At 41.7% G+C, this 10,381-nt stretch overlaps 1 protein-coding gene across 2 annotated transcripts; it reads left to right on the forward strand.

The window, feature by feature from the left end:
• Positions 1-1,686: 1,686 nt before the first annotated feature.
• On the forward strand, positions 1,687-9,478 carry VGLL1 (vestigial like family member 1). Of its 2 annotated transcripts, none has more exons than XM_008493679.2 (6): positions 1,687-1,760; positions 4,226-4,289; positions 5,123-5,352; positions 5,905-6,324; positions 8,387-8,446; positions 9,132-9,478. In XM_008493679.2, exons 3-6 carry the CDS (start codon positions 5,142-5,144, stop codon positions 9,170-9,172), a joined length of 732 nt encoding a protein of 243 aa, XP_008491901.1. In that variant the 5' UTR covers positions 1,687-1,760; positions 4,226-4,289; positions 5,123-5,141; the 3' UTR covers positions 9,173-9,478. The 2 variants fall into 2 exon arrangements, with proteins under 2 accessions (XP_008491901.1, XP_030305055.1); XM_030449195.1 differs by having other exon boundaries at positions 5,908-6,324.
• The last annotated feature ends 903 nt before the right edge of the window (positions 9,479-10,381 follow it).

Here is a 10,381-nt window from a genome sequence, read left to right on the forward strand (position 1 = left end):
GACTTGGAATTTTTTTGACAGGTTATTTTCTTTTGATAAGTTACAATTTTTATTTATCCTTTAGAAAACCCACGTTAAAATCTAAACTATATATTTGAATGATATCTAGACCTGTGATGGCATCTGAGAATCCTTTGATTTGTCTTCAATTTTGTTTCTTAAAGGGGTTGTGTTTTATACTACCTTTTTAATAAACAAACTCGTGAACAAAAGAAGTCTTTTCTGATTAGTTTTGAGATAATGTATTTGCCTTATTTTTAAATCAGTAAAAGGTACTGTAGCATTTGGTTCACAGTGAATTCAGTTCCCTAAAGCCTGTGTAAACATGCCAGAGCTTTCCAGCTGGAGTCCAGCAGACGTGTGCTACAACACTTAAAGTGTTCACAGTGGGACCGTGGGGTTTGTCTGAGGCTTCATTCTGGGTGCTGTGTTACTGACCTTGCATGATACCACATTCATAATTGAGACAGGGGAAGGGGGAGGTTGTTTAAGACAACCAGAATTTAATTATTTTTTTTTTCTCAGAAATGAAAATCTGTTAAAAATATTCTTGTTGTTCCAAGGTTAAAATTTTGAATGCTTAAGAACAGTTGTTCCAATTCCTAGACTATGAAGGAACAGAGGATGATAATCCCAGATTTACCCAGTCGTTCCTTGGGATGTTCTCCTAGGATCTTTAAACTGATGCCAACTAACAAACTTAAGAGTACTTTAACTTCTAACCTCAAGAGGAAATTCCTAAATGATGTTTTGAAAAGCTTTAGGAGAAGAAATCTCTATGAAACATCTCAGCAAAGGGGAGTTAACAAAGGGGGACTGAGATGTTGAGGGTGCTTGCCCTGCTGGAACCCAGACTGTCTCACACTGAAAATGTGTTTGTGTGAGGAGTGTGTCAATAAGAGAGTAGGCACAGTCCCAGGAAGTCTCCCAGCCTGGTAGTTAAATTGTTCTGGGAGATGGCAGAGGGTGGATTCACCCCTATTTAGGCAAAGGGAATTGGATGGTGCTCTCCTACTTTCTGAGGGAGTAAACAAACTCAAGCTACTGCATAAGAGACACAATGCCCCCAGTTTGGGGACTCCAGTTTCCCAGTGGACTATGAACTACAAAAGAACCCCAAACTGCTTATTTCTTGCTCCAGCCCATCCAGGACAAGAATGGTGTTTTCTGAAGATTTCTGTAGCTATTTAAACATCGATCCAATGACAGCAAAACAGTTGTGCAGCATATCTGGGATGGAGATGGGTGATCTTTTCCTTCTTGCAGATGGTTTTAGTTACACACTTAATGCTGATTACGCTATAACCTGGCATATAAAGGTCCTTTTTGACCCTGGCCAGCTTTGGTTCTCTGCCATAACTTCTTTATCATCTTACTTTAAACAGTTTCCTAAATCCAGATGCTGTCGTCTTTATTGCGTGCACATTGTCATGAAAAAAAAGAAAAGGAAAAAAAAAAAAAAGACAAACCAACCACAACCTACTTACAATCCTGTTTTCCTCATTCCTGAAACCTCCTAACTTGGTTGACTCGTTGGAGTACATTTCATGCATTCTTAGCAGATAGGCTGAAGGAAACGCCTATTCCAGTCGCAGCTAGAGGCTAGGAAGCGTGTAGGGAGCTGATGAGCACTGCTTGTCTCCTGCAGTCCCTGCAGAGTGCACAGAGCCTGCTGAGAGAAGGATCCTAAACTTCCAGGCATGACCCTCCTGCATCTGGGAACCTTACTGCTGCCACGCTGCTCATGACACTGAGTTAAGGTAGGAGAAGTCAGAGAGAATTTCAGCTTTTGTTTGGCTTTTTCAAATATTCGCTTGACGAAAGAGAATGCCTGCTTGCCAAATTATTGCTTAATACTTGGGAAGTGGGAACTGTTCATTTTTAAAATTGGTTTGGGCTGTGTGGAATAGAGAGTTGCTTCTTGTCTGATGCTACAGTGATGGGGAAATTAGCACTAGCAAAGGTGGGGAATGTGAGAAAATAGATTGTTGTCCCTTGTGGTGAACAGTCAACAATCACATCTCATAAACCTGGTCTTGTTTTTTGCCATGAATCCTTGTTCACCTGAAGGACAAATAACTTGTCCCATTATGTGCACTGTTTTGCCATAAGTAACCCATTCTGAGAGCAGTGTGAGGTGAGCTGTGTCTCTTTTCATCCTGAGCTCCACTTGGCAGACACAACTTGGAAGGATTTCTGCCTTTTTTTGCAGAATTCCTGGTGGAAGATGGAAGAATGGGAAGGTCAGGTACTGGAGACCACAATGCTCCTAATCTATGCCCTGACTCTTGTGACATTAAATTCCTCTGCCTATGATCACTGAGAGGACTGAGATAGAACCTTGGTTATATTCAGCCTTCTTATGACTCCTTGCTGGAAAGCACAAGAGGGTTTTTAAAGGGAAATGAGGGAAAATAAGATGTGTCTACTCTTCCTTTTAAAAAAATTCCATTCTTTTTCTAGCATTGTCACTATTGTGGTCACAATCCAAATAAACATACCAGCTGCCACACATTAATAAACAGTGCTGAAGGAGCTTACAATTAAGTCAAGCATGTTAATGAAGTGGTACAAAGACACAACAGCTGGGCTTGCACTGAGGGAGGAAAAATAGACCTCTGGGCCAGAGCTAATGCTTTGTGAATTGTATGGTGATGTGTAGTGGTGGAGCAGTGTAGGAGGAGCTGGTTTGCTGCTTGCTGTCAGGATGGCCTGATGGAGATGTAGTTCTTTCTCAGGCTATATGGTTGCTGAAGGCTTTGCCAAGCTTTCACTGCTTGGGATGGGATTTTCCATGTTCACAAATGTTTGCCTCCAGCTGAGTAACCAGAAAGTTTCTGAACCTCAACAGTGGGCTGCTTTCTAAAATAAGACTGGGGGAAAATAATGTCTTCCTGTGCTTGAAGTTCTTCCAGTTGTTTGGCTGGGTTGTCCCAGTTCCTGCTTCCCTCATGGGCTTTGGGAAGGTGCCCATAAATTGTGAGGAAGGTTTTTTGGCTTATGTTTTCTCTGTTTCAGGAAGATCTGTAATTTTTAAAGTTCTGAAAGGTCCTTTTCTGAATCAGACAACTGTTACAGAGTATCCCCATGCATTTCCCAACTGGTGACCTTCATGTCACACATCCTCACCACTGTGTTTGAAATGGGGCAGGAGGCTGGAGCTGGGGCATGGATGCAAGAAGGGCAAAGCAATAGAAATCCTAAGATGGGGAGTGAAGAAGGCTTGGGTTTGAAGATAAATTGGTAGTTGATAGCAGGGGACTGGGGCTACCTGAACAAGGAACCATGAAGGGGAAGAGCTGAACAGACAGTATGGGGGGGTAGAGCAAAAGTAGATATAGAAGCAAATAATAAATATGGACAAGAAGCTTGTAGCTAAAGACTTAAGCATAAAAAGGGGGATGGATTACAGGTGGGTAACCATAATTCTCATATTTCTTAATGTCTGAATACTGGGTTTTGCAGCCTGATCAGTCTCTAAATGTGTAAGAAATACTGAGTATTGCATATACATCAGAATACCCTTTGAGGCAGAGATGAGTGGGGTTTTCATTTGGATTGGGAGGTTTGTGATTAGAAAAGGAAACAGATAAATGTATGGGCATTGGTTAATTGCAGGGTTTGTTGGATGGAAACACAAATCTCATGATGAATGGCCAGTGATACAACTGGCTATTGGCCAAAGGTTTCCTTGGTCTCTGAAAAATAACAGCTTTCTTTTTGCTACCAAGGTAAATCAATTATGCTCTGGGGTGTGATGAGCTGACAGTGAGACTCAAAACTTGAGTAGAAACAGCAGGCACTTCTCACTGCATTCATGGCCTGAGCATTCCTAAATATGATTTTGATTACAGCAGAACGTAGGAGCTCTGGCTGCAGAACTTCTGGCTCCCCTGTGGCCAGAAACAGGACAAATGGATAAAAATGATGCTTCTAAAGGGCAAGCAGTAGTGTTCCTTCTCCTACTCTTACCATGTCTGGGAGCAGAGATTTTTAAGGAGGACAAAAAAAAATAAAATGTTAGTCTTTTGTTGACTTCCTGCAAACTATTCAGTAATTCCTGCCTTAAATCTGTAACTTCTGGTTGAGCTACAGTGCATTTTAGCAGTCTTGCTACCCAAGTTTTAAGCATCTGGCAGACCCACTAGGTAAATTGTCTTAAAAAAAGAAGGGGGGTTGGTTTTTATTTGAATTTCCAGTAATTTAGTCTGTCTTCTTTTAAAAGGTGAAGCAACTAATTACCCCCAGAAGACTTTTCCTTGTGGAGAGCTGTGTTGTTAGTGATTAAGGTACTTCAAACTTCACCTTATCTATAGTTGTTACTATTCCAATGAGGGATTTTTTTCTTCATTTTTTTTTTCATTTAGTCATTATGGCTTTTTGAACTATGTAAAAAATAGAATTGGACAAACCTCCCTGAATTCCATCCCAGCCTAATGCCACCTCTGTATTATTCTTCTGAGTGCCTGAGTTCTTTTATCACAGTTCCATCGTCAGGGCATGTTTGCACAGAATTAGGTCCTGAGCCCAGGGCTATAAAGATGGGTGAAGGCTGGTAGATAGGGGTGCCCATTTTAGCCTTCAATAGTGCTGGTGCTCTGGCATTGACAGGTAACTCATACAAGGTTGGTATCCAGCTGAGGTGCAGGATCCCTTAAAAAGGTTGCAAGTTGTACAATTACATCAATCTTAGAGCTCACTGAACAAGTTAGAGACTGACTGGCCTCACTTTGATTGAGAAGAGGGCATTCCTGGCACAGTCCTGAAGAATGTAGTTTGGATTTATTGAAAGGTTTCTCCTTTGGTTTTACTGTTAAAGTATTCCATGTTATAAGTATATATGAAGGAAATCAGTGAAGAAAAGGTGCATGGAAGAAGCAGAAACCCAGATAAAGATTATATATAATATTTCTAATAACTGTCCTTCTGGATGTATTTGAGTGAGCTGCCCCTACTCTTGGTCCTGCTCTGGCAGGGGGTTGGACTCGATGATCTTCAGAGGTCCCTTCCAGCCCCTGACATTCTCTGGTCTCACCTTTTGCAAGGGGAATTTGGGCTCACCACTGACTGTGTACTTTAAGCTGAACAGTATTTCTGTTTTGTTTTTTATTTATTTTGTCAGGGGCTGTTGGGTATTTAACATGGAAGAAACAAGGAAGCTCTCTCCTAAGCTGTGTAAAAGCAAAGAACCTGTGAAAACAGAATGGGGATCTCAGAGTGTTGTATTTACATATTTCCAAGGGGATATTAACAGTGTGGTAGATGAACATTTTTCCAGAGCTCTGAGCAATGCCAAGAACCCACAAGACCTGAGCACAAAGCTCAAGGATGAAGAAGTTGTCCTGAAGAATGGTGAGCTGCTTTCCATGCAGGAGTGGGGTGTTAGGTGGGAGGGATTGCCTTTCACTGAGGAATTTAAGATGCAGCATCCTTAACTTTGTAACTCTGCACAAAGCCCTGGATTATGTGGCTGCGACTTCCTGGGTAAATCCCTGTGCATGCTGGATGCTTCCCAAGCTCTCCCTGGGACTGTTGGCAAGACTGGATCCTTGTTTTCCAGCTGAGAGTCTCCATCATTGTCAGATCCATTAAATGTGTTACGACTTAATTTGTCATCTTGGAAAACAAATTGTCTAAGCATATAATTGCTAAAAGCCTGCTAGTGGCCTGTAAAACAATACATGTAATATTCATTTGAAAGTACTGGTGGTGGTGGTTTAGACTGCTTTTAGTATGAATTTGTGATTTATTTATTTATTTAAGATAAGCAGTCCTAAAGTGTCTATATATTTCTGTAAAAATGAATATGCAATCTGGTAGTGCTTCCTTAGAAGTTCATTGGGATTTGCCTTGGAAAAAAGTAAGAATTGATGAGACTTCAGATGCTTTCTTTCTCTTTTTAAGTAGATAGCATGTCTCCCCATCAGTGGAATTTCTCTTCACATTGCTCCAAACCATATCCATCGTCTTCTGCAACAAGTTTGTCAAATTCTGGTCTGAATTTTTCTGCTGCTGGTGTGTCAGGCCAATACCAGCCATCAGCTCTGCGGAGTCATCCAACCCAACCTGCAGATTTATGGCCCTTCCCTTCGATTGGGACTCCCAGTCTCACCAGTTCAGTTTATCATCATGCCCTGCCTGACCTGCACGGGGTAGATGAGCAGATCTCTGACAGGAAATACGGTTCTCTTCTTGGTCTTCTGCAACAAGAAAGGTGCCTGACATCCATGCAAGAATGTGCCATGAAGCAACACTCAAGTCCTGCTTGTATGACTGGAGCTGCTAGGTTACAAAATACAAGTCAGAGTTCAGTTCCTGGGGGAGGTAAGGAAATATTTGCTATCACTTTTTTCTTTGATGGCATCTTATGTCAAGAGACAATATAGTGCAGTCTCTTCCTAAGGTTCTCAGATTTGAGACATCTTCAGCTCAGCTCACAGATGGTTTTTTCATTGGATAAGTCATGATCTGTACAGTGGTGCTTGGGATCTGTCAGCTATATGCAGTATGGCTTAATCAAAAAATGCACATTGCACACTTGCATGATATTTTACCTTCTGGCTTGCATTAGGGAGATATTTTAACTAGATATCCACATAATTCACAGTGCTATCAGAATGTCTACCTTATAGGTAGTAGATATGATGTGTACCAGATGCTCCCATTGTATGACCAAAAAGAAGTGGCCAAGTAAGAGCCCTGAACAACCTCTCTTACTTTCTAGGGCCTTAATGATATTCTGAATAAAAATTTGTGAAATTTGTGAATTCCCAGAAAGTCCAGGGACTTCTCTCCATCCCCAGCCTCTGTCTGTAGCTGGAAGGACACAGGGAAATGGGCTGGCAGCCCAGCCTTGCCTTGGCTCCCATGGAGCACTGATACCCTGTGTGCCTAAGGCTGGGGTTGTTCTCTGCAGGAGGTTTCCCAGAGCTAATGCAATTCATTCAGGATCCATGATTGTTGCTTATTTATTAGGATTCCCAGTGCTATGTACTGCCAGCACACAGCTGGTGGCTGAAGTCTGCTTCCCAGGAGTTTGCATCCCCACAGTCTCTAGGACTGCTGGGGAAAACTGCTCCCTTGTGACTAATTTCTGGTTTTCAGAAGTTTTCTGGGATCAGGTTTCCTTGCCATAGCCCTGGTGCCCTGTTAGGGTACTCCTGCATTTGCTGTTCCTGGGTGTTGCCCAGCCAGTCAGCTTGGCACTGGTCTCCAAGAAAAAAGGAAATTGTGAAATTGCTCAGGGAGTCTGCTGGGAAAACACAACATGTCCTACCTGGTGCTTTGAGATAAAAAGAAGCAAGCATGTGAAGAAGCCATCCTGAGTCTTAGGTTTTGAAAAAATACACAGCTGTGAAATACATTCTGGTTGCCCAGTTCCTAATCTGCCTCAGCAGGAATTTGGCAGGACATTGGCTAAACCTGCTGCTCCTGTCTGCAGGCACTTTTATCCACAGTGCTTCTTTTGAGGCTACACTGAAGCTGTGTTGTTAGGAAGACCCCATCCTCAGGTGTTTTGCTGGCTTATTCCTGCTAGAGTGTGTAATGCCTGGCTGTGTCTGCGCATGGAAATGGGAATGTGGGGATGTCTACCCCTAGAGTACAAACTTTCTGCTCATGGTACATAGATTTAGCTGAGGCTGTATGGATGTGTTGCAGAGACACACAGCCTAGACTTTTTGCAGCTAGTAAATGTCAATCTAATTACTTTAAAGGCACCATTTAATTTAAGAATGAGGTTAGGTGCCCTCTTCCCCCAAGGGGGCAATGTGAGCCTAGCAAGGCTTAGGACCCCAAGGAACCAATTCCTCCAAAAAAAGATCTTTTTCATGAAACTAGCATTGAGATAAAAAAAGGGAGCAGTATTGACAACAAGGGACTTATTTTCAACATTTCAGAATGAAAATGGGGGAAGGAAAATTGAAAAGGAAATTAAACAGCTTGATGTTGCCCACCCACTGCCAGTTTTCTTTCAGGATGTTTACAGGGCCTCTCTGAATATTCAGGGAGCCTCATAACACCACATACTTAATGCTGTACATGTGCTTATCAAGCAGCCCAAAAAGAACAGATAAGAAATGGCTGGCCCATGTTCATAGGGAGTCTTTGGCAAGTCTCTAGGATGTGTGCATCTCGTCTGGCTGTGGGAGTCCCTGTTTCTTGGCTCTGTCTGTTAAGTGTACTCCTCCTTGTGCTGTGTCATGTTTAAGAACAGATGATATTTATATTTATGGAATCATATATTGCTGTTCCAGACAGCACAGAGCTCCCCAGCACCTGTGCTATAGGCTGGGCTGGAAAAGCACAAGGTTTCTTTGAGAGCTACTGTCTACTTTTAACTCTGTGTTGAATCTCTACTCATCTCCAGTATTTTGGTTTTTTTAAGACAGGAAAACAAGCTCTTACCAAGGCCCAGAAAGTCAGAGTGTGAGCCATGCCACTGCAGGTGAGTAATGAAAGCAGCAGGTCTGGAACAAATCAGTACTCACCTTCTGAAGGATGGCTGCCTTGCTTAGGCATGCAGAACTAAAGATGTTTCCTTCCTTGCTTCCAGACTCCATATCAAAAGTTTGATTTTTTTTTTTTTCCTCAGATAGACAAACCACCTCCTGTGACTACATTAGCAGAGAGAAAACATTCTATTAAAAGGACATATATTATTTTTCTAACCTCATTTTAGTTTTTGAGATTGTACCATCAGCTTGCCACTTCACAATGCCTGTTTTGCACTCACTGCCCAAATTTCTGATCCCAGAAAGATAAAGCAGCCTTTGTGTTGTGTCTCAATCACCCAGCTTCAGGTTGAGGTCCCTGTTGGACCTGTGCAGTAGCATTACTGCAGTTTTCATCAGCAAACCCACCACACTGCTATAAAAGTTGTTCTAAGAAATTATTCCCAAAGCATTCAGGCTTCCATACTTTTATGAGTCTCTTGAGACTGTTTCATTTACTGATGTTGGTTCTTTGATGTGCAATATTTGGGGGATACTTTGGATGGGTCATTCTTGTTATTCTAGTAAGGGCTCTCTTGCATCAGAGAAGACCCAAAGGTGCAATTTGGTTTGCACAACATCCTAGGAGATTGCATGGGCTCTGCTGTTTGACTGTCCTGATACTGTTCTGTCTTTCAGGTATTGAGATTCATGACAGAAGACAAGATTTGTACTTTTAGCAACCGGGTGTTTCTATTTTATTCTGAAAGAGGAAGTTCTTGCTGTGAACTTTTATTATTTACAACTGTGAATCAAGAAGAACTGAACTGCAGCTATTCTGTGCTTTTTCTCTCATTTGGGAGACATACTATTTAGGGAATGAAAAATCATCTTTTTCTATTCAGTCAATAACTTCTAATAGCTATGGTATTAAACCTGACAGTATGTTTGTTATGAAGAAATATTTGTCTACTTAAGGCTTTTCATGTAGCCCTTTCCAAAAGGACTCTCAGCACTTTCTAATGTTTCTGTGTTTATGCATTTACCCTCTCTTGATAAGAAACCCAGTTTTATCAGTGCAGTTGATAACTGCAGGGTTGCTGTTAGCATAAATTTGGTGCTGCAGCTTCTTATCCTGGTTTGATATCTCTGTATTGTTTTTAAACAGTCTTAGACTGTGGGCAAGAGACTACAAGACAACTGTAGGTCAACAAAGCACATTATCATATTTATGTTTTGGAAGTACAGTAATTTGTTACTGTACTTAGAATTCCCAGGAACACTCTTCAGAAACCATGTAATATGCATATGCCTGCAGGCTCTGTTTTGCCCTGCCCTGTATTCTCTAGAACACAGTGAAATAGCACTAAATCTGGGAGGAAGTTTGGGTCCTCACTGGATGGAATTAAAATACCACTGAGCAAAAAGCTGGAAGGTGGGAATGATCTGTTTTTCCAGGCCCTCTGCAGGTATAAAGTGTTATTTTTCTAAATAAATCCAGTGTGGCTGAATTTTAAATTATTGAGCTTGAAGGGTTCACCAGAACAAGCAAAACCCCCTCCTTGCACTGTAACTGCATCTCTACTGCTGAACTGCTTGCTTGCTTCAATGCTTCAAGAGTTTTCCCACACTAATAATTTTAGAGTTTATTTTTCTTTAAAAAAAAAAAAAAGAAGGGGAGGGGAGGGGAGAACTGAGCAGGGGAGTGGTCCCTCCATGCAGCAGAAGTGGCAGCTGTGGACTGTGCATCAGTTCTGCACATTCAGATCCCCACCTTGCTTCACCACTCCCCCTTAGCAAATGTGTTTGAAGGCACTGTCAGTAAAACCTCAGGTGACAATTGTTGCATTTACTGGAAATCCTAAGGACAAGGCTTGGTTTCACTTTTGCCTTCTTCATTAGCTATACATTAATTTAATGCAAAGGAGCACAATTAATTTTATCTGATA

The sequence above is a fragment of the Calypte anna genome, chromosome 4, assembly GCF_003957555.1.
Source record: "Calypte anna isolate BGI_N300 chromosome 4, bCalAnn1_v1.p, whole genome shotgun sequence".
Classification (NCBI taxonomy): domain Eukaryota; kingdom Metazoa; phylum Chordata; class Aves; order Apodiformes; family Trochilidae; genus Calypte; species Calypte anna.

Coding starts and splice junctions, on each gene's coding strand:
- VGLL1 (XM_008493679.2), top strand. CDS start 5,142: ATGGAAGAAACAAGGAAGCTCTCTCCTAAGCTGTGTAAAAGCAAAGAA. Junction 6,325..8,386: donor GAGTTCAGTTCCTGGGGGAG/GTAAGGAAATAT, acceptor GGTTTTTTTAAG/ACAGGAAAACAAGCTCTTAC. Junction 8,447..9,131: donor TGTGAGCCATGCCACTGCAG/GTGAGTAATGAA, acceptor TCTGTCTTTCAG/GTATTGAGATTCATGACAGA.